The 25185-nt window shown below is 36.9% G+C and overlaps 2 protein-coding genes across 2 annotated transcripts; both read right to left on the bottom strand.

The window, feature by feature from the left end:
• Positions 1-31: 31 nt before the first annotated feature.
• Positions 32-10382, bottom strand: LOC143468769 (uncharacterized). The gene is made up of 13 exons (XM_076966155.1): positions 10234-10382; positions 8252-9716; positions 7958-7986; positions 7634-7754; positions 7262-7419; positions 6771-6868; positions 6424-6598; positions 4928-5117; positions 4615-4735; positions 2902-2995; positions 2288-2458; positions 1943-2033; positions 32-1782 (listed from the first exon to the last, which is right to left on the bottom strand). The coding sequence occupies exons 2-13, from the start codon at positions 8295-8297 to the stop codon at positions 1694-1696; spliced, it is 1383 nt and encodes a 460-aa protein (XP_076822270.1). The 5' UTR covers positions 8298-9716; positions 10234-10382; the 3' UTR covers positions 32-1693.
• Positions 10383-13597: 3215 nt separating this feature from the next.
• LOC143468837 (protein Niban 2-like) lies at positions 13598-24631 on the bottom strand. Its single transcript, XM_076966269.1, has 16 exons — positions 24475-24631; positions 24138-24271; positions 23917-24048; positions 23596-23710; positions 23158-23349; positions 22189-22304; positions 21475-21609; positions 20351-20483; positions 19712-19797; positions 19188-19324; positions 18820-18952; positions 18387-18500; positions 17739-17846; positions 17253-17364; positions 16649-16775; positions 13598-16138 (listed from the first exon to the last, which is right to left on the bottom strand). The coding sequence occupies exons 1-16, from the start codon at positions 24536-24538 to the stop codon at positions 15415-15417; spliced, it is 2562 nt and encodes an 853-aa protein (XP_076822384.1). The 5' UTR covers positions 24539-24631; the 3' UTR covers positions 13598-15414.
• Positions 24632-25185: the final 554 nt, after the last annotated feature.

The following is a 25185-nucleotide window of genomic DNA, read 5'->3' as shown; positions in this document are numbered from 1 at the left end:
TTTGCATCGATAATTTAATTAATTCACAAAATCCGGCAAAACGGTATTTATTGAAACTGAAAAAGCCACAGAATACTGGCACATTTAAATACTTAGAAACATAAAACAGCAAAAGACATCACTCAGTGCAATATTACTCAACTCATCAAATTTCGAAAGACTGAAATAGACCAAAAGTTTAATTTAAAGGTAAAAAACAAACACAGTCGAAAACAATATTTCTATGGTTCGGTGTGTATTTTTCCGTTGTTTGTGTATACTGTATTTTACAGACGATAGTAAAAAACGACAACGGCTTAACGAGACGTCATAAACCAACGCATTATTGCACAACAATCACACAAAGGTTACTGGCAATTAAAAAGTTTTAACAAAGCAAACAATAGTTATATAGGATCAAAGTGAAGTTCAAAATTTAATTAAAACGCGGCAACGACAATGCCAGTATAAAGGAAAAACAGTTTCAAAATCGTAAAAACAACATATAATTTACTGTCGAAAGGTCGCGTTAATTTCAGTGAACTTGTATTAGATGAATGTTCATTCACAGATTAATTATTATTATTAGCTTACAGTAGATATTAACAACAGGTGACACATAAACATAGGAACTAGCAAATCTGAACCGATGCCAGTAACATACAATTGGATACGACACTGTTAATGCATAGAGATCTCTATGATGTAACAAATACAACATTATGACAGCATAACAAAACACATCCTATCGTGCGCCCCTATCAAGATCGTGATTCAAGGTATTATGACGTCATAACACCGTATGCATGTAAAAACTAGAACGGTCTCGCTTGGTTAATTACTGGATGTGTTTCCAACGACTAAATTATTCGGGCTGGTTCATTGCAAGGATGTGTCAGTGTGTAAAGGTTGGTGAGAGGCAATGCAGGCAGTGTGGTAAATAACATTTTGAAATGGCAAACAAGTGTACTCAGAAAATGAATGAAATGAAACTTGACAAGGGAAACTTTACGGAATTAATTAATAATAATTAACTGCGCTTGGCACATAAATATACGACAAACAAGAAAAAAAAAGTAAATCCAAATTGGCATGCTGGACCGTACAACTTGAACAAAAATTTTGAAAGTTTTATGTAATCATACTGGCAGTTCAAAGTGGAGGCAATCTCAGGCGGTTGGCTCTGAAGCAATTTTAGTGGTTTTTGTGGGTGAAGCGAGCATTGGTTAAAGACATTCGCAATATTTGCCTCACAATTGGCACTAGGGCCTAAAACCTACGCTTAAGGCGATACGACTAGTCCCCTAACTAATACCACCATCATGGTAACCCACCAGGCTAAGAGCATGCACGAAGCGCAGACTGCACAGTACGGCTTAAGCATACGTCTTGTGATGAACTGAACAATTTTCTTTACAAAGTGAACGATGGTAAAGTTTTAAATGAATTTGTCGACAATCGATATTAATCAATACAATTACTAAAGTAGGACGGCTGGTTGGGAATTGAAACCACAGCGTCGATTTCTTGTAAGTAGCGATGTGCCGATCGATATTTTACTAATTTTTACGACTTCATGTCAACCCCACAAATTTTGCTTTGTGACGTGACAGACTTGGAAGAAGGCAATGCTGACTATAACGTAGGATGGCAAGGGACCGTACTGTACTGCATGAGGATAAGGGTTAAATGGAAAAGCATGTTGTTGACAGTATCAGCCGATATCGAAACTGACACAGTTGGACACCGGACTGCCTTCCTCTTTCACAAGACGTACTCCAGAAACACTGAGCACAGATGTACCTGTGACATCACAACACAATAGCATCAATATCAACATACCACAGTTGTAAGGCTTATGAACATGGCAAATTACTTGCAAATGGTTGCAGATTGCATCCACACGCGTATGCCTATGCGCGACTGGTGAAGTCCTGCTTTTTTTAACATAGTTACAACTTACGGTCTGGAAGATCGTAGATTTCTTGTGGAAAGCAGTGGAAAATGGGATGACGCATGCCTTCGTTTGCATTCAGCCTGTCATCGGGTTCAAACTGTAATTGACAGTTATCAATCATCAAACATATCATAAACATAACTAAGCCACATTTAAAGATATCAGTAAATTTCATGAAAGTGTCAACATCTACTAAATAAATTCTTCAGCCGCAATAGAAAGCACATCGGCCAAAGAAACCACAAAATTAATACACAACCGATGAAGTGTCTGTGACGTTTAAATGCGGCCGTGACATTAATAACAGTGATTCTACAACTCTTGTACCTCTTAGAATGTGAAATTTTATACCTTTAGTAAGTCGAGAGCAAATTCCATTCCAAAATCAACTGAATTAATCTTTTCGCAGAACTTAGAAAATGGTGTCGGTGGACGTTTCACTTTAAAACAGGATGAAAACTGCGGGACACATGGAAGGTGTTCTAGCCTTGGCCACATGGTGGTGTTTGGAGTTCCTAAAACCTTTAAATATCGTCAGTATTTTATCACTCAAGTTTGTCAAAATGGACCAGTCTATGTACCAAAATGTAGCTAACGCTAATGTACAACCAATTACATTTTGGTGTTTACACCAGCAACACCAGCTACGTACTGGTGTATATAATGGTCTTGTGAGCACATGTCTAGGAAGTTGTGTTAAAGCATATACATAGCTAAAAATAAACAGAACAGAAACAAATTAAAAATTGCAGAAATCACCGAGTGAATATGTGATGTTACTCATCCGAGACCAGAAAATATTCTTAAAACTCTAACAAACATGTACTTCATTATGACATCACAACTGAATTCAGCTGCTTTAAAGTGAATGTCAGCATTTATTAATGTAGTTAAAATCCCATAGAGTTTAAATCTGCAATAACTTTTAACCCGGCATAATTACTACGACACTAATAAGCAGTCACCTCAAATATTTTATTTAGTTGATCCTGAGCGTCAGACTGGCCAGGAAAGACGGGTACACCCATCAACATCTCCAGGAATATGCACCCAACACCCCTAAAAATATACGAAGAGTTTAGGAGCAAAGTGTTCAATGGTACAACTGACAAAGACTGAAGACTAAAGGCAAGACAGTATATACCAGGACTTCTCAACCAGGAACCTTGAGCAGATGCGCCACTAGTGAGCTATATATATATATATATATATGTATATATATGTGTATATATATATATATATATGAGCTATATACTAGTAGTATAAGGGTAAGACGAGGCAAAGTGGGACACAAGTCTCTCACATTTTTGTACTTGTTGTGCAAAACTTGTGGCACGAAAGCTACGGCACGCACGCAGTAGTGAATTAAAATGTGTCTTGCAATCAACAATCTACATTTTTTATTGATGGGCAGGGGGCCACGGATTTTGAGGGTCGCTGTAAGAGGGCTATGAACCATGGAAGGTTGAGAACCACTGGTATCAACCGCAGAAAACATATTCATTATTCTAAGGTTTTGGCTTGATTCTAAGGTATTATCAATGCAAAGGAAAAAACAACTACGCGGCGAAGTTATTAAGTACAACAGTTGGAGAGAAAAAACGACTGACAAAGAACTGACGAATACTAAGTTAAACGTCTGATTAATAAATATGTTTCTGCTGTCTTGGCTGTAGAGTTTATTCTGAGCACGACGAGTCTAAATTCACAAACAAGTGTGAGATGTAATGGAGTAATGGCAATGTCAATAAAGCTTTTGGAACAAAAAGCCTGGCAGTAAATCCAAAGTAGGCTTTAGGCCGAATTAAAGCTGGCAGAAAGTTACTTGCAGCTGATGTGAAAATCCTGTATTTATTTGGAACAAACATTAGATGTCTGTCACCAAAACATTAGAATATAAATTGATTAATCCAAAAAAGCATTAGCCAGCACATAGCAAGTTTCATTCGGTTCTTTGGTGAATATAAAAAAATCAATGAAAATTGATTACTGCTTTTTTCTTAACATTTAAATGCATGTAAGGAAAATTTATTGAATTCCATGTGCCCTTTTTATCGCCTCAAAGACGTAACAAAGCGTCTAATGACCAAGAGGATTAAAAGCAGCCACCAGACCACGAGCAATCAAGCATTCACAATGATAAGATTTAAGAGAGTAAAGAAATAAACAAGCGTTTATCTAATTAGCATATTTCTTTTTCAAAATTGCTCACAGTTAGCTTTAAAATGTATATGAAATGGACACTGATAAAAATACTTTTTTCTGCAAAACACTGCTTCCAGTTAGCCTATAAATAAGCTTGTCATATAGACATGAATCTGCTTTAACAAACAACATCTCAACGTTTTAACACTCTTCATACAGACTGCATAAAAAACAAGACATGACATGGACACGGCTCCAATGGTCAGTATGCAGAGAAACTATAAAGCACAACAAAAAGCAATCATTGTCAGTTGCCATTGAATTACCTTGACCTAACAAAGTGTCAATGTTGGGTTCACATGGACGAGCAGTAAAGTGATTCAAGGCACACTAATCGCAGGAACAACAACTGCCAGTGCACATTACGTAGACCACACAAAGAAATGGTAGCAAATAGATACATACAAAAGTACAGTATGTATTTCACCAAAACTGGCCAAGGTTAAAATTAATTTAAAAGGACAAGAAATTACCATATGTCCAGTGATGTTGTATAATTTCTAGAGCCCAGTAACACATCTGGCGGGCGATACCAAAGCGTAACCACTTCATGTGAGTAGGTGTTGGTTGGAATTGACTTTGCTCGTGCTAAGCCTGTTAAGCGATTTGATAATTGAGCGTCATAAAGGCACATACTATACAGACTAACCTAGTACATTATACAATCATTGTCAATTTCCTATAGCCCTTGTGGACAGAGTAGCTAAATACAGTAGCACTTATTAATTATATAACACAGTTGTATAATATATAAATAGAAATACATTTTTTACAACTTAGGCTTACCGAAATCGGCAAGTTTTAACTCTCCGATTTCACTTAGGAGCAAATTTTGTGGTTTGATGTCTCTGTGCAGGATCCTTCGCTCGTGGCAATACTTCAAACCACGCAAGAGTTGAAATGAAAAAAGCACAGCATTACGAGGATTCATCCCGACCGAACCGTACCACTCCATGTATGCACTTAAGTCTGTCACCTGAACAAAAATGTTGTTACCAATGAAACACTGCTACAGGCCAGTCACCAATAAATATCATGACTTTTGTATCTGCTGTAAAAAGCAGAAAATTGAAAGGTCAAGCTCAATGTGAAGCAACAAATAATGGAGATGTGATGCAGTACATCAGGATTGATATGAATAGCCGACAGAAATTTGAATTACCTCGACTGCATAATCGTTGAGGCATGTCACTAATAAGACAAGCAATAGAATGAGCTACGCTTTTTAATCCAAACCACAGTTTTTAGCAGAAAATAAATATCATTAAAATTTTAATCAGGCTCCTCTTGATAACAATTTCTGTCGGGCGTAAATGAATTACCAAAAATGATCAACCTTGTCGTTTACATAAAGGCAAAGACATCTTATATATTGAATCGCATTAAGCACTCATTGATATTTTAAACACTCAGACCAAGGCAAACCAATAATTAAGAATCACTGGTTGCTCCAATTTTGAAAATATTTCTTAATGATGAATCCAAACCACATTTTAAGCAGAAAATAAATATCATTAAAATTTTAATTGATACCCACCACTTATACCGTGCCATGTATATACATATTATCAAGACGACATCACAATTGACATCAAGGACAAAATCAAAAACATGTAAGAAAATTGAGGAAAGTGGAAAAATAAATTTTGACACAACTTTTCACTTTGAAGGTCAAGTAGGTTCTTTAGTTCAATAAAATCTTTGTCACGTTGAAAAGGCTTAACCTTTACAAAAAGAACTCTTTGCTGAAACAATAGTTATCAATCACTACTGCACAGTGCAAGATTAGCCCAATGCAAGTTATGCAATGATCAAATAAATGAACTAAAACACACTCAAGTTAGATTTAAATGTTAAATCAATAAGTAATTAATTTATAAAATCAGTAGACGGTCCATTATTAAAATATTACTAAATCAGCATAACACCATATATTTCATGAAATTTATTTTATCTTTGGTAGATGTGAAAATATAAAACTTTATATATATCACTTAAAATTGTCTACATTACTAAATATACATCACTGTTTAACACCTCAACTGCGTCATTAAAAATTCTTCTCCTCACCGGACACGTTGTATATAAATAGTAAGCAAAGTTGTACAAACACAAAAATCTATTATCCATACTCTCAAAAGTTTGAATCCTTACAATTCCTCATAAGCCCAATGAGTTCCTTAGATAAAGTAATTCTAGGCACATAGCACCCAGTGGTATCACATAGCACCCAGTGGTATCACATAGCATAGGATTGTTTAATATTTGTGAAGGAAACTCACCATAAATTCAAAAACGAGTGTAAGCTTGGTGCTTGTGTGAATGATGTCATGCAGAGTAACAACATTGGCGTGTCGGAGAGTCTTTAAAAGCGACGCTTCCCTGATCGCTGTAAATGGGGTTCCCTCTTCTGAATTTAATGAGATTTCTTTCAGAGCAACTAATTGTCCAGTATGTCTACGGTAACAAAATATTCAACTTAGTAGAGCAACATAGCAATTAGATGGCAACGTATCTGGTAATTAAAGGCCCAGCCCAGGATTAAATTGATACATTCAGAGTATAGCCTATGATGAAACCTCCTCAAAAATCTAAGTCATTTTTTAATTAATAAAACACAAATGCTCACTTGCTTTTTCCTTTGTACACAGTGGCATACGACCCTTCACCCAATAGTTCGAGTTTTGTGTAAGTTTCATCTTTTCCGTAAGGCGATAAGTCACAAGTCTGCACACATTATAATATTTAATATCAAGAACTCATAACCATGTATCAATAAACACAAAATTACACCCACCCTGTTCTGTTTGCGATCAGTATCATTTTCATGCTTTACTCTTTCCATTGACATAGTATTACGATATATATATTTAGCAATTTACTTCAACATCTGTAGCCAGTAAAATAGCTAAGGTTAACCAACTAATGTCAATTCAAATTCATCCAAAGTGCACAAAACTAAACCGTCAGCTGAAGCAGCTAAAGTGGAAAATAAACTGACATTACAATCTCATGTCATACTTTGCAGTAAAAACTCTGCACTCCCAATACCAAGTAAAAACTTTACAACTACGGAGGAAAAGCCTTGATTTTAATATAAATAAACTCTGTCAAGGTTACCCAAACAGGGCTGGAATGCCTGCGAGAGACTTTTTCGCGTGTGCTCAACGTTTCTTTCTTCCATTTATCAGCGGATGAAGTTGCCGATAGGAACCTCTTCCTCAAGACTCCATCGTCTGCATCTTCCTCTTGGACTGATGAGAGCTGCTTGTTTTTTGCTGAAGAAGATAAAATAGTTCATTTGTCATTTTCGACAAACTGTGAAATGTAAATACATCCTGTCTGAGTGTGGTATATACTTATACTAAAATAAATAGTCTTATATATCTTATATAAATATTATATAACAATCACAAGTCTAACTAATAACTCTTAAACAAGGCTTTTAAAAACTTGGCAAAATTAGCTGGCAAATGAATATAGACATTTTACGTTTTGTGTTTCCGGCTCCCTCAACTGGAACATTTGGCATGGAGGAAGGTTTCTGCTCGGAAGCATAAAATTTCATGGCATCTTCTTCGCTTGATAAGTATTCAGAACTTTCAGTTTCATTCTATATGATACATAATAGGAAAATCATTAGAATAACTTTTAACAGTGGCTATTACTAGGCAACTGAAAGTTATCAAAGGAGTTTAGCTAAAAAACAAAATAGGCTAAAAACACTGCCAAAATACTGCGCAATCTTTTAATCGAGTATTTATCATAAACATCTATACTACACATATACATACAGACAGAATTTGTAAGGCTTACCGGTTGTGTATCAGGTTCACCATTTGATGCTGTAAAAACAACACAATAAACATGTAATTATATATTCGGAACTTTAGTGATACATATCTGTGCAGATATATATATATATATATATACTGTTCAAAGTTTTTAAGGTTTGACTTTGGCAACCATTAAGAAATGTTAAGAGACCGTTTCAGACACCTTGAAAAATACTTACAATGTATGATACATATCATAATGATACATTACATGTAACTGTAAAAGTGAACTCTGCAGTAAATGCAAGTGTAATCAACAAATGAAATAACTTACATAATCGACTCAAATGCTGCGATAAACGTCGTTTTAACTTCTTCATATTTCTGTCCTATGTGTATCGCTTAGGTTGATACAACCTGTTTTGATCTCAAGGCGATGTGTTGGAAGCAACTTTATCCGATTCTACGTCTTTCCATAAATATACCAAACTTTAAGGATGACAGCTCATTGTTTCAGCGGAACGTAAATCACATGAGAGACAGTTTTATGCAATCATCCACTTCCATAGCCAAGCTATAGGCCTACTGAGTAAACTATATGAATAAGGGATACAGGTTTGAAAAAGTATAAAAACTTTGTTAGCTGCAAAAACTGAGCATGCACACAAAAAAGCTATCAGTGCCATAACACAGTGTTCAGAACACAGAATGTATGAATCATGAGTCAAAAGTAAAAGACCAGGATGGCAGTGGCACACCATCAGATCATGGTGCAAAGTGTTGAAAATATAAATAAGTCAATTTCAGTAGTGGCATAAAACTAATGAATATTCACCTGTCTCAATCAAATTGAAATGCTAACCTTTCCAAAAATTTGATAAAAATCGACAGGTTTTCTCTTTTTAGAGGTTTAATAAGTTCCTAATGGAAACTTTGCTTTTGGTGCGCTGGATAAATACGCCAATAAAGGAAATTTCAAAATTCGCGCCACACAATAAGCTACAAGTTTATAATGAAGACTATAGTGCAAAACGACAATTCAGCCATCCCCAAAAAAATTGGTCCATATGCCCATCTTCTGTACTGGAGAAACTCAGTGCTTCACACAGACTTTCCAGTAGGGCTTTATTATTATTATTGTCTTATATATATAAAACTAAAAAGTAAATGAAAAACGTAAAAAATTTACCATACAAATACAACCATTATTTTTTATAATTTACAGTACCCATATAATCACAGAGCATCATCGAGAATCCTAACTGGAAAGTAAGGAAGTTTTCAACAAGAAATCGTGTGTGCACAGACGCAAATTTTAGCAAGATGGCATGCACTGAAGTCTCAATTCTTTGTTATTAGTTAGCATTCAAACAAATAGAATTTTGTTGTATGATTATTATAAATCGGCGTGAATATAAAAAATGTTGTGTGCACATTGACTAAAATGCAGAGTTTGGTACTCAATACTGTTTTTCACGAACAACAACGGTACACTTTAGGTGCGTGTTTTTGCACTTAATAACTTGGACAGAACTTCTGCGCACTCAATTTTTAGTTCATAAACAGATTGAATTAGTCAATTTTTGTGTAACTGCATGTGAGTCTGTGATTGTGCACTTAAGTCGCTATAGGCGTAAATGCGCACTTCAAGTGCATCTGGGCCTTTTTGTGCAACCGTACTTGTCATTTTTGGTAGTTTGGTGCATGCAAGATCTTGCTGAAATCGGTCATCTTCTGCAGTTTGGCATGTTGATGAACCTCATGCGTACAGCTGCCACACTTTCCACTATAGCCCAGAACTGTGCAGCAAAATGAAATGAATGAAAATTTAGCTAGCCTAGGCTAAAAATTATCAGCAGGCTACAATGCAACAAAAAGCACCCTAGCCTACAGCTATCTAACCTAAACTGATAATTGTGCAAAAAAAACTGCTCACGCTTATGCTAACCTAGCAGAAAATGCGAGTTACTTTTGCACTCCTACTACAGTACCGGTGTAGCGCCAAATAGTGACCCCCTGCCAAATGCTGAACACCTCCCGTGTGATGTAATAAATTCATTGTCTGATAAAGAGTGGCTGAATAGTATGATGCCGTAGCGTTTGCGAATGCATGTATACTGGCAAACAAAATACCATGGCGTATAGGCTACAGGTGTTGGCCTACTTCTGTCTATAAGTTCTGTAGGCTACTTGTGTATAGCACTTATTGCGTATTGAATGAATAAATTTATTACGTCACAAAGGGGTGTCACTATTTGGCACGACGACACCGGTGAATCATTACGTCAGCACATCAGTTAGCCTATTTTCTATTACCTCGCAGTTCCATACCATTCAGGCATTCGACTAATTCAAGTTGAAATACAAAAGACCCGGCATGACAAGTCATGCTTCCGCAGAATTGCAATTTCACTGCTACAGTCTCCTGTGCCGGTCGTGTCCAACTGTTCAATCGCTGGTGAATTTGCATGCTTGATTGCTTGGACTCGACTTCGACTTATATGTAAGATATCTATGGCCTGATCTCGCTCATGAAGTTATTGTAACCATAGATATCTTATATATAACAACAAGATATCCAATTCTCACTGAAAATTGATACAAACCTGCGATGACACTTGCGCCCAAAAGCGTTGGGAGAGCGTGAGACAAAGGCTTTTAGCCAATTGCAAATTGTAGTAGCTCTGCATAGGCCTAATTCTATGGAAGTTTTTCGAAACGCCGAGGTGTTTGCACTGCATTATCACTGACTGTTTTTGTAAATATTTGTATTTTAGCTGTATCGATGAATAAGCTTGCCTAGGCTAACTGCCTGCTGGTACCGTATAGCATAAGGCAATGGGCATTTCTCTACCCTAGGTTCACGCAGGTATATCCTGTTGCGAGACGAAGGCAATGCTAGCCCTTGACTTCCTGCATTTATTGACTGATGCAACGGTAGTCACAGCAAAATCCTGCCAGTTGGCAAAATTCACGGTCATTGCATTTCTTAAGAAACACAAAAAAATACGTAATACAAAAATACTTCATTCGTATTATGTATAGTCCAGAGCCATCACTGTATTTAACCTCTAGTGATTACAGGGTATGTTCGAATATTGTTTCTTCCATGCACATAAGCCTTCCAGATGTATATTTGGCAGAAGTATAATCTGAAAAAATTTTCGTACATACGTAATTATCATACGAAAAAATTACGAAAAACAATTGTTTATGATGGTAGGGTTGGTAGCTACGAACTACGATATAGCCTACAACAGCACTATGAGGTTAACTTTTATTTATATTTACATTTTCTCCACAGAAGCTTTCGCAGATATCACCTTGCTTCATCAACTGCAACAAGAAAAGGCAAAATTTTTTTCGTATACATTCGTATATTCTGATTTCAATCTTATGTTAATTAAAATGCAAGTTAGAGTCACATAAGATTCATAAATCCTTCTGATTTAACAAAACAAATACAATTGAATCATTTTAATATTATGCATGATAAGAAGTCGTTTTTTTTGGGAAATCTTTAAAGCTTCATTCAATTTGCCTATGACATAAATTCATTTTACCACATATTGACCATCATAACATTACTGACAGTTACAGGCTAATAATAATAAATAGAATATCAGTATATGTTAGCAATGATGATGGCCGTAGCCATTGCCTTCCCAAGCTAAGCAGTATATACATATATATCTATATAGTGTGACCTTTCTGACTAGTTGACCACCATCAGCGAGTACCGTTTATTGCATGGCAATTTTAACCAACTGGTGTGCCAGGTTCCAAGCTGTTCTAGATGGAAAAAAATTGCTGTATTTAGGTGAGAAATCCCCTCGCAACAAGATGAAACAATAGTCATCATACGTACCGTTAATTTTAATCTCCGAGCACTTGGTAAACTTTCCCATCTGGAAGCTGTTTTGCACCAAAATGAATTGTCCAGTGAATAAATTCAAAACATTTATAGGCTTACTCCACCATGACATTTTTGCAAATTGCCGGTAGCCCAGCAATCTGGGCCAATATCAGCAAGTATAACATTTTTCATTTATAACTTCAAGCAAGTAGGTCAAACAAAAAACTACTTTCCATAATACTTCCATGATACCGGTACGGTACGGGCCGTGCCAGTGTCTGGGCTAGGTCATATTTAAACGCCAAACACCCTTTAACTATGCAATTGAGCTTCAGGAATAATGCTTAGCATCGTCCGCATCAAAAAAACATCTTTCTATTTTATATCTATTTGCCAATCTCACATAATCCTTTCATATGTCGCATTCCACACATATGCGCCAAAGCGTTTCTGGTCGCACATGTTGACAAAATGGCGGACCCTTAGTGGCTTCACTTCTTAAAGCACAAGCGCAAGGTAGTTGGATATCTAGTTGTTATATATAAGATATCTATGATTGTAACGCCTTAATATGATAGGAACTCTCTCAACATACCGCTAGAGCAGGGCTTCCCAAACTTTTTTGCTCGCGACCCCTTTCAAACTTCTGAAGTTTTCCGCGACCCTTTACGTTTAAATTGATTAGCAGTGCGAAATATACATTAGTCATTACTCATTAGTGACATTTATTGAGATGCAAAGACTGAATTCAAGCAACCAGTACTCAAAGCCTACCAGTACTTACTACTTTACACATAGCCTATGTAGGCTACTGGAAACAAAAAAGCACACACATTTATTCAGTGTGATTGGTGCGACTGCTTTCTGCTACAAAGCAAGTCCAGCCGTGGCTCAATATATGTTAATGCTGGTCTCAACTCTCAAGGCGGTTTCAATGTTGATTAGGCTGGAACGATATTTTGTTTTGATTGTATTTTGTACTTCGTGTAAAATTGGTATACGCGGTGTGACCCCTGAAGTTCGTTACGCGACCCCTTGCGGGGTCGCGACCCCCAGTTTGGGAAGCCCTGCGCTAGAGGACTAAGGCAACTAAGCAAGCCGTATACCACAGACATCTTAAGTTCCCTTAATTCTCTTTGTCTTTTTCGTTCTCTTAGTCCTCTTGCGGTATTTAGAGATTTCCTTAATAATATCCTCTAGCGCTACCTCAAAGAACATACGAAATGTAACTATTACCACTAACTGAGATCAGGATCTTTATCCTCGGGTTGAGGAGAGTTTTTGTACGATTAAAACCCGGCGAGCATTTTTTAACGCTCTGACTTGGGTTCCTGAGTATATGCATTTTGGAATAGATGAATGCTTCAGTTTTATGCGATGTTGCTCGAATTTACCACAACCAAAACCACTAAACGGCAGCAGGCGTCATTAAAACTTTGCCCAAGAACCAAGGACATTGCGATGGTGGCACCGCTGGGTATCGAACACGGGCTGACATCATTGCGAGCCCGGTGCTTTCATCTCTTTGCAAGTGAGCCGACAGCGGTGGCGAGTGCCTTAAAAATCTTATTTAAACCAAAACCCAACGAACTTCATGCATTGAAAAGCAAAATTCTTAAATAACTTATGGTGTTTGTTTGGACAGTAGCAGCGGTAATTGTTTTTACCAGTATTCTCAATAAACTTTTAAACAAAAAAAAAAACAGTCTTAATTAAGCCACAAAATACTAAGTAGCCAAACCTGGTTCAGCGCAACACCGCCAATATTTCTGTCTCCTATGCATGGGCATTTTACCTAAATCCTGAAACAAAAACACTGACAAGTGTAGAAAATATTTTATTGAGCTTGGCAAATAGGCGCAGAAGAGTGGAAAATTATTCGGAGATGCCAATAAGAACACAAGAAATAAGCCCAGGAAAGCTGCTAGAACTTAGTAACAACATTTGGACAGCTTTCACACAGCAAGCAATACTTAATAATCATCAGATTAACCTAGAATGAACAAACTGTAAGCACACTTACATGCCACACAGCTTAACATGACAAGTTAAGCTGTTTTATTACTTGCGCTTAAAAATAGCACACTGCTTAAAAGCTGTAATATGGCAATGAGTCAACTGGCGTAGTGCAAATTATTACAAGCTAAATTCTGGAAATAACGAGTTAACAAGTTATATTAGTTACTAAAAGCAGATAGGTACGAAATCTAGTGAAAAAGGTATTAAAAGTTCACATTAAGGGTCTGTGAGTGACCATGTTTGTGGTCTTACCATATCTCGTATGGGATATTTTTCAGAGATCTTTTCGCACGGACGCAAAGTCAGAATTTTTTATCTTACTCATTCGCTGTGAGAACATAATCACAGCAAAGATACGAAAATATCATTTTAAAACGATAATCCACAACCAAGTCCAACCATCACCGGGTGAAAAAAGCCAGTTCAGTACATAGACAATTATTTTCCAGGATTTAGAACACACCACATTTCGATTCGATGAACTATGGGCACATGGCAATTAAAGGAATGACATTATATTGGGTAGGAATAAACATAATTGTGACGCAACAATGAAAAGCACTTGTATCAAAATACAACACAGGATATTTACTCCATCATATACAACATAACATATAAAACACTGTAAACACGTTTTGTTTTTATCTTTTCAATTTCTTGGCCACATTTTACACATGGTGGTATTGCCCAGATAATACGTAACGACAGGAGGTTGCTTTAGTCGATGTGTAAAATGGATAAAATGGATTTTACGCAAGTAAAAAGCTGCAGCGGGCAGCAAAATGACCACTATTGCATAAAATTGACCAATAGGAATTCCTGGCAGTGCTGCTGGCTGAAAAAGCTGCCAAAATAGCAGTACTTGCTCTACGCACACAAACTGTCACATTATTCAACTAGAAACGTCAGGAAATGGCTTAATTCTGTTGTTCTAAGCATTAACGGCATAACTACAGCCACCTATTGCGTAAACATGATTACGTCATTATTAAACATTGTGCGGTAACTCACCGAACTGACAGCAAACGCGATGTCACGTTTTTTCTGTGATGACTGAACAGCTTGCTTTGTTACATAACAATGAAGTAGATAGCGATACTCTACTGATAGAAAACTATTTACAACACAAAGGGTTTGGAAATTTGACGTCAATGCCAGAAATATTTATGGTTTATAAAAAACGTAATACATAAATCGATAGCAATTTATTCAAACCGGAAAATTTCTGAGCCTTGAGCCAAAAAATAGCAATCACGTGACGGATTAAAAATGCGGTTTCTACGAGACATTGAACACCGATATTGCGCCATTATGTGGTAATAACCAGACCATAAACAATTCTCTATTCTGAGTTCAGAAATCGTGTTTTCACTCGAACTTCCGCGTGGCGTGATTTCGCGCGTCATAAGCGAGTGGGAAAACCCAAGGTTGTCCGGGAATGGTGATGTAATAATGAATGGCTTTAACGTCACAGTGCAATAGAAAAGAGAAAGCGGGAATGTGATCACGACTTAAAAGCTGAAAAATACTGACATGAGTGATCTCGCACTTTCACCAAAAGGACGGAATGTTGGTTAAACCTGGACAAATTATTGGGCGGGGACAATAACGGACCTACAAGTTTACGAACGCCCGTTAATTCCATTGCACGTTGAAAGGTCATGGTTACCGTTTGCGTCATGAAGGCCGATGATGACGTCATTAGAAACTACGTCACAGCAACCGTGACACGCCTGACGTGAATCGGGGGAATTGATACCGTCGAATCCGTTTACACGATTTTGGTCGCCGAAATCCGGCGCCGGCTCACCGGTTTCGTCGGTGTGACCATTACAATTGACCGGTGAAAGCCTGTTTAGGTGGACGTCAACCGAAACCTCGTGTGTGTCCGGGTGAGGCTGATCTTCGCCCATTTCAGGGTCATAAGAGTCAGGTTCTGGTGCGTCAATGTCCGAACTGTCATCCGTCAATTCCACGAAAGCGGCTTGTTCCTGTCCGCTTTGTCCAACGTCTTCGTTCACGTTTGAAGTCGGTCTAGGTTCAACGTCAAGGACTGGTGCCGTCGTTGCGTCATTATTCGACGCTTGTAACCCGTTTGTGACGTCATTCACGGCTGTTTTGCGGTTGGAGTACTCCCCGGTTTCCCCATCCATGTCGTCATGGTAACACTCCGCCTCCCCGCTCTCCAAATCGCTAAAACACCTGCCTGCTTCCACAACGGTGGGAGTGCCCGGGGAAGGGGATTCGTTGAGTGGTTGCTGGCGAGTTTCCGTCTCGTTGAGGCCCGACCCCTCTGCTAGGTAGAAGGGCTCTCCCATGGAGTTCGTCTGGGAGTTTTTGCGTCTGCTGTGAAATTATTTGTAGGTTTTGTTACACACGTTGCGCTGGACACGTGCAGATACGCTCATTGCTTTTTTAAGAAACTCATTATGAGAAGCTGGAGTTTTTTGCCGGAAACTTCAAAAACTATTGGAATTGAACTAACTCAAAATTAAGAAACTTTTCTTCGTTTGTTACGTGTACAATTGATTCTTTGTTGTGCTGGTTTTAATGTTTTAAATACAAAATTGAAAGAAATTCTGTCAGAAAGTTGTACCATAATATTTGAGCTTAAACTAAGGCCACAAAAGACCACGGTATGAAGATTTCCTACGAAATCATTCTTATAAAAAATGAGCGTACTGTCCATGTGTTTTTGCATAAAACAGTCAGACACCAACATCTTATGATCTTACAAAAGGAGCGCTTTTGAGAAGTTAGTTAATACATAATATACAAATTTTGTTAACCGATTTGCCATTAAAAATGCTGAAATCCAACACTATTGTTAAAAGTTATAAACAAAGTCAGTCTTACTTCTCTTTGACGGGAAGTTCGGAGTCAGTAGATACAAAGGACGAAAGAGAACTGAAATTACTCGATAACCGAAGCGCGCTGAACGTCGCGTTGTCCAGAGTAAGCTGTTTCATACATCTGTTGATGACTGGAAAGTAAACGAAACCTCGTTAGAACTTCGGCAACGTTGGCAGGGCGGCACCTGACACCAAGTCTGTTTTTGTCGCAGCTTCTACACCCAGTTAGTTTCGTTGCGACAACTGCGAGTTCTACTGGATTCGGAAGGATGTTTACACAGAGCAGATTGAATTTTTATGATGTTTGCTCCGTCGTATCGGTTTGCCCATTGTATGTTGACTGGGCTATGATCTAGGGTCGTGTCAGTACATGTTTCGCTCCAAACAAGGTCAAACAAGTTTCTATTGCCATGGGCTTATGTCATCAGCCGCATAGCATGAACTTAGTGAGGTTAATGGGCAAATATCCGGTTGGACAATTCTGGATTATTTTAAGTACATTTCCGTCGGGAAATCGGAGCCAAATTTGATATTGTATCAATGCGCAATGTCCCTGTAACAACGAACGAGTGTTCCCAAGTTAAAATCTAGTGAAAGAGCGATCATACCTGGGTTAACGAGTTCTGTAAAATGTTTGGTCAGAACGTCTGTGAAGACGTTGTTTATGGGAAGAAATTCTCGAAGTTCTTCAGGTATCGTGCTTTGGAAATCCAACATTTTCTGTAAAATAAAACGAGCAAAATTAACGCCGTGTCGGATTGCGACGTCACTTTAAAACACATCAGTTCTTTAGGAACATGACTGATATATTATAATTCAAATATTAAAGCAACAGACAGCCCAGTTAGTAAACAAACACGTTGAGATTTTCATCAAGGAACTATTGAATAAAACCTCACTATCTACTTGCGTATGAAACACTTCGCTTCTCAGTCAGCGACAATGGAAAAATGTTTAAAAATTAACCAACGGTCCTATGTTAAAATCAAGCTTATCTGTGCCAAAGCAAATATGAACTCCTACCACAATTTTTCCTAAACTCCGGAGTGATACAATGTGAGATTTACAACTAAGACCATATGAATTGAAATTACCGGTTTGCAGTGTTCTTCAATGCTTTCACGTGCAAGCTGCATCGTTGCTGATAATATGACCGTGCGGAAGAATCTTCTTTGCGCCAATAAGACGTCATAATCAAGACGCTGTAAACAGATTTCAGAGACAAGTGTTATACAAATGATAGCCCACATGCGAGTCCACGCAAAATAGGCCATAAATTTTGATACCATCAGCAATGCGAATTTTGTTACGTAACTGTAAGTAGTTTTACTGTAATGAACATAAATATACGTTGAAAAGAACCTTAGCGTTTAATGACGTCGTATTTACCTCACAATGACAGACAGCAATTAACGAAGCAATTAAAAACTACAGCACAGTGAAATGGTTCGCAAATACGCGAAGTACCACAGCTTTTAGTATGAGCAAGTCTCAGCATAACAATCAAACGGAAGTAAACTTAGATGCTATTTCCTTTTGAACGAAATTCAACAAATCACGAGCCTTGCACACGAAACAACTCTTAAGATTATTTAGGGTTGTTTAAACAAAGCTAATACAGCGTTAGATATTGAAGAAAGCACATTTGTCTTTCTATAAACACGTTTTCAATTTTCAGTGTTTGATAAAGATTTTGAAGTTGACAACGTCCGTCTACAATAAGCAGTAATCCAAAGTTTTACCTTCAACACTCTATTCTGTACTTTAGCTATTGATTCGATTGTCAGCTTGCCGCCATTTTTGTTGACTGACTCCCCGCACAAAGCTTCGAAGGTGCAGACAGCTGAATCCAGAAGCTAAACACACAAAAATATTTGCTTAATACAAGGACACTTTTTATACTTTGGGGCAGAATGTGTGAATGTTTTATCTTCAAATCTAGCAGAGGGAAACAAGTTAAAACTAGCCCTGGTAAAATCCTAATAATCTGTTGCTGGAACAACCAACTAATGCAAATCCACACGAAACAGTCACCAGAAATAAATCATCAAATCAATGCAGTGTGTCTCAGGCATATCTGGCTCTAAGCTTTGTTTATTCGGAGCGAGCCAGCAGCAAACACAAGCATGTCATAACACACAATATTCTTTTACATCATAAACAGTTGATGTTTACCTGTTGTTGGTAAATGTAAATATTTTTAAGATGGGCTACAAAATCTGTCTGTGGGAAAGCAGACTGCAGGATTGATAAAGGAGTTTTCACACTGGCAGACATGTCACCACTGGGACAAGTGAATTGTGGATCTCTGCCAAAAGTTTTTATGCTCCGTTAATAAGTAGTCATAATTTATGAATACAGCACAAAAATTCTAAATATAACTGCAGAAATCATTTCTCTACATCACACGCAAAAAAAATTGTTAATCTCCAAGTAAGTTGCACCTGGAAGTGGAGATATATTTAGCCTATAAAGTTGTCTATTTTAGACAAGCACGGTTCAACTCGAAATAGACCAGATTAGAATAAAAACATGAACTTTACCTCGGTGCAAAATCGAGTCTGTTTAGAAAATATCGATCGATGTTGTTGGCAAATTGTGATGAAGTCGACGCCTGGTTTAAAACATCGTTGACCAGAGACTTGAACATTTCACGAGTGGCTCGAAGTGGATGCACAAGCTGCCGGGTGCAAGATATCACTGATTTATGACATCACAATCACTGATTTATGACATTTATTTATGACATCATCATAAATCAGTGATTGCATTTTTTATGAAGTCACATAAACACCAAACAGTTTAGCAGACTTATATAGCCGCAAGACTTGAATACTAGTTTAAATAGATACCTTAAAGATAAGCATGTTTCAATTATAAACATGCCAGGATAGATATAGTAATAAATAAATCAGTTAGTCAGTCAAATAAATCAACATAAACACATAATCTACCACACAGAGCCACACATTACGCAACTCTCAGAAATAATTTTTGGAAATACTGCTACATCTTGAACAAAATACAAGTATACATTTTTGTAATATTAAACCACAATTTAACTCACTGAATCTGACATTGTGCTAATAACATCAGGTAGCTTCGGTATAATTTCGTCGTTCAATATAGGATCAAAGCATTCAGCTAAAGATTCTACAACCATAAATAGAGTTTCAAGTAGAATTCAAGATTTAAAAGCACTTAAGCTAAGGTCTAATCATGCAAGGAGTAACAAGAAATAACGTTCATCGGTAATTTGTGTTTTTTAAGCTGGCAAAATGTACAACATCAGCCTATGTACACGTTAAGTCATTACAGAACTATTTTAGTGATTAAATGGTTGTCGTTTTATAACAATCTTTTTAACTATATTTAGTATTTACCAGCAACAATTTACATTTACGCTAATATATTTATTCAGTTACCAATTATGTCCGAACAGAACATATACTACAGATCGAAAAAAAAAATATATATATATATATATTTAATGGCATATCAACTGATGATGATTTAAAAAGCAAAATATTTTTATAGCTGAAAACGTGAGAGTTTACAGTCTAGATTTAAGTAGGTACACACAGACAATAACTTTAGCATGGACAAGTAAAATTCACAAAGTATGCAGACACACAGACCTTTCAATGCCAATAGTCAAGGAAGATTAAGCTCACTGCAAAGCACAGGTAGAGTAGAACTTACGCACCTTTAACAACACGTGCTGTAGCTTCATAGGTGATGGTTAATTGTGGTAAATTAACAATAATTTCCTGTCTCTTTGCGTGGCATCTCTCTTCACAATCTTCTCGCCAGCCTAGGTACTGCTTTTGCACGACGCCCTGGAAAAAATTTTATGCATTGCACGAAACCCGCACAAAATGGATTATTCAAAAGATCGCAAAAAACTTTGTACTTTCATGTTTTCTTACATTTCTTTGTTAAATGCAAATAAACTTAACAAACAAACAACCACAAATACAAAACAAATCGTATATATATAAAAATTTTGTTTTTGTTTTGGCCCTTCAACACAACAAGCACAACAAACTGATAAATACCATGAGAAAGAGGTAAGCCGTGTGATTATAATAAACATGATACTGTATCGTGTATTGACTCATTTTAACTATGCTTTATTTACTTTGACTAGCATGCTACTTAAAGCTGTTTATGCTTCAGTTAGTGCTAAGTGCTTGGTCTATGACCTAGCTACTGTATAATTAGGGACCGATTTTGTTTTTGCAAACTGCGAATTCCGTATGAATGAAAGTGTCTGCACAATTTTGGTTTCGTTCAGTTTTCGGTATTTGATTTAATTATGAGACATCTATGTAAACCAGAAAAAAAAACTAGCACACTATACCACTCTAAGTAACTTCATATTTGTAATTTTACATATGATTCATCATGACCATTGCCATGCCAACTCATATATTCTCCCAATTAACACTCTCTATCAGTGTCTGAGGGTTGTTTACGAAAACGACAAATATGTCATTCAACCCAGTCTGGAACACGAGCACATGCAATGCATGAACATGAGTTTCAAATCATGAATTATACATAAGACACGCATTAATAAACACGTTTAATGAAGTGTGCACATGGTGCCTACGAAGGGCCATTGCAAAACAACAATGCAGTTTGTACGATTATGCTAACGTTAAAATTGATCCATTAGTGCCATTAGCAACATTATGATAAAAAGGTTATATTTGCCCAGAAAAAAAATGGTTGTTTGTATAAGACGTTGACCAAAACAAATAAACAATATCATCAAAGCAACTCTTTATCATAAGTCTGCTTATAACACATGGTCACACACAATACCTTGATTAATCTATGGATGGAACTTAAGACAAAGTTCCATGCCTTGTGTTTCCTCACAATTCCTCCGGTGATCCGAGGTAAGACGACCTCTTTGCATTCGCGGGACTGGAGTGCGCAGATAAGAAAAGTGAGAATCTGAGAAAACATATTCTCATTTTTTCAAGATGAAGTGGTTATATCACTGACAAATAAATATGTTCAATATATATTTCAGGGAATTGAGTATTGGTAATTAAGGCGAGTCAAGGCTTGTATATGCCCATAAGAACTGCATTAGTATTAGATCTAAGGTAGTTTCAGTTCAGTATAAATATACACATGATAATTTTCCGCTCAAAATTTAAAATAGATTAATCATTTATGAGAAAAAATTGACATCAATGTATTCTGGCCTCAGTAAAATAGCATTTTCAGAATAACATCGCGGTTTAAGACCGACTTGCAGTGATACAACCTGATTGCATTTGTGGTCGTGATAAAATGGTTAAAATTGAAAACACATTTCCTATTAGCATGTTGACACTGACACCAATTTCAAACAAAGACAAACCACAAAACCATATCAAACATCATCAACCACCAATAAACAACCAGAAATCGCAAAACAACCAGAGGTCATAACCTCAAAACACACAAGAGCAGGTGAACATCACTGCTCGAAGTGAAACCATTTTTCAAATTTTTACAAAAAAATTTCAAAACTCGAATCCTGACCTCTTCTTGTGTCCCTGAAAGCACAGACTGGTCAATGCAGGCTTCCTCTGCACGAAGAGATTGTTCAACAGCAAATATAAACGCGTCTCTTGCAACCTCATCTTCACACAGGCAACCTATTAATGAAGAGAAATATAGATACTTTTTAAATTACATTACAATTACTATTTGAGGAAAAGCATTCAATACACAGTAAGCACCCAGTTAAGCCAGTTAAGCATGCAACTTGAATTTCAGTAGCTGGATTGAACTAATACAGTAGTTGTGCACTTGGCCATTGTCAACACTATTAAGGGTCTGTCATACTAAAAAATACCAATAAGAATACTTGGGCTCCAACCTTAATCCTGATGCTAGAATAACATACACCCTGTGATTACAAATTAAACTCTGCTTCATTTTATAGCTTACTTATGCCCAAACTCTCAAAATTATGCAAACACATTGGAACTTATGCCCAGTGTCCATTTCGCGCTCCTATCTCACGTGTAGCGATATTATTTCGGTAAAAGTATATTTAGACATTCCCACATGACAACAGAAACCTTTCCTTTCAAATACTGTATGTTATCTTATAAATAATGAAAAACTGTATAAGGCGACAGAAAACAAAACTTTTTTTAATACAGCATTGCGCGGATTTTGCTGCTTATATGATGTCAGCCAAAGATGATTTTCCAATCTATTATTCGGCCGTTTTGTCTGTTTGGATGATAACTTATGGTAGATGAACATAAACCCAGAATTTGTGACAAATTGCTGAGTTTTCATCCAGGATGTGAATTTAAACCGATGCATGCTTAGGACTGAGGTCATTGCACCGACATGTTTATAAACAATATTTGACATGACGCTAACCTACATAAAAATTATCTCATCTGATGAAGATTTTCACAACCGTAATACAAAAACCTATAAAAATATCAACAAAACAGCAAACAACAGAGACAGATGTAAAAAATGACATACCATCCAATCGCCGCATACCATCCCTCAACATGCCAACCCAACGATCCTTCTCGGCAGAGGATTCTGCGGCAAAATAACTCATCCCACGCCAAGGATGATCCACAGAAAACATATGAAGGGACGGACGCTTTCCGGCTTGTCCAATCAAAGTAACTTTTCTCCCGAATGAATCCAGGTCATAATTCACATAACCTGTTCGCATGAAAAGGATGAGGATGAATGAAAATGATAAAACATTTGCCCGGGGTACCTTGGGTTTGCTTAAGGATGAAAAAGTAAGAACAATAACTTGACCAGACAACGTGACACAAAAAATATTTTAAGGGGGGAAAATGTTTAACTACCATGAAATTGTGCACAAAGTTAGATCAAACGTTCTGGAAATTTTTTATACCGGCCAAAATTAGATCGGACATAATATTATTGCCACATGCAAACCTAAATCTCGAGCTTGGATCTCTAATTTCTTTTGCAAATAACCGTCAACATCAGCAGCAAGAAAGTGTCCGCTGTATTTATTAGACGATCGGGGTTTGGCTGCACTTTCATATTCCTTCACAGATTAAATCCCATATTATATATAATGAACATACAGCATAACTCTATCTGGGTGTATAATTATAAAAAAGCATTTCAAAAGACATAATTCCACAAATACAATTATGTGCTAAGTACAATAGCTAGTTTCTCGCAAATATGTATGTGCTAAACAATATGCATATTATTCGAATTGGCTCAGTAGATGCATTTACAACATACATTTTTGCTGGTATAAACATCTAAGGCATAATCTGGCTGCAGTACACAATATCTTTTCCTCCAACGTTTTCCTTCAGATTTACTAAGCACGTATAGAATCCCCTCCGTAAGCGGACGGTTGTATGCATTCCACTACAAAATACCATGACATGGGCTATGTCAATGCAGAAGTGAAAACACATATTGATTGAACTGGGATTGTGATGTCACAAATAAAATACCTTTCGCTGCTGCAGCTGCCATTTTGGTGTCGTACTTTTTGCTTCTATTTCATTATGGATCTTCTGTGTCAAGAACCACAGGTAAGCGGCTTCATATCGTGCAGCAAAATCCTCCTCATACCCATGGATATTATCTAAACAAAAATTGGAAGCACCGTTTATTATTTGACAAAAACCCCTTTAAAATTAATTTATAATCAAAAATAATTGGATAAGCTAGGTATAAACTACAAAAATTTTTATAATGATGATGATAATAGCAAATTAGTTTTATAACCAAATGTTTACAAAAACAATCTGATAAAATTCCTTCCAATTAAAATTACAAACTACTTACTCATCACACTTTTATGAGAATGACCCGGTATGGGCTTCAGGGGTAGTGACGCAACCAAACCCATTCTTTCTTGAAATTTTCTCACATATCAAGGTAAAATATGTCCCCGGGTAAAGGTCAGATAGCCTAAATAATGTGGACACTTTGGATTTATAACAAACCAATTAGTTACGTTGCCGACAAATATAACAAAAAATTATGAAAAAATGAACACTTCTTAGCCTACTTTCTTGCGCTCATCAATCAATAATTTCTTTCAGTTTTATGTTAAGTCTAGTATACAAGTGCACAACCAAATGACGTCACAATTTGAGTAGCTGGGATCTAGTATACAAAAGCATTCTGTGGTTGTGCACTTGTTTACTAGACCCTTCATGTTATGGTACTTCTTACAATGTGTTGCCTACTCTAGCCCATGTAACGCGATTCTTTCAAACTGAGTAATATGGATTTGCTATGGCAGTAAGGAGGAAATTTTATGCGAAAACGTAGGCTACGCTTTTTTCGTTTCCAGCCTTAAGTGACGCCTGGCTATGACCACCTTCCACGCTTTTCACTCTCCTACCTGCAAGACAGAAAACTTCTTTCGCCAAAACAAATTTTCATTAACACAGGCCTGTATGCAGTAGATGACATAGACATCGCATTTTCGTCATGAAAATTCTTTGTATTAACTAATCACGAGGACGAGGTCATATCATAGATACCATG

The sequence above is a fragment of the Clavelina lepadiformis genome, chromosome 8 (assembly GCF_947623445.1).
Source record: "Clavelina lepadiformis chromosome 8, kaClaLepa1.1, whole genome shotgun sequence".
Lineage (NCBI taxonomy): Eukaryota > Metazoa > Chordata > Ascidiacea > Aplousobranchia > Clavelinidae > Clavelina > Clavelina lepadiformis.
Note: the sequence above shows the minus strand (reverse complement) of the source record. Positions and strands in the feature narration are given on the sequence as shown.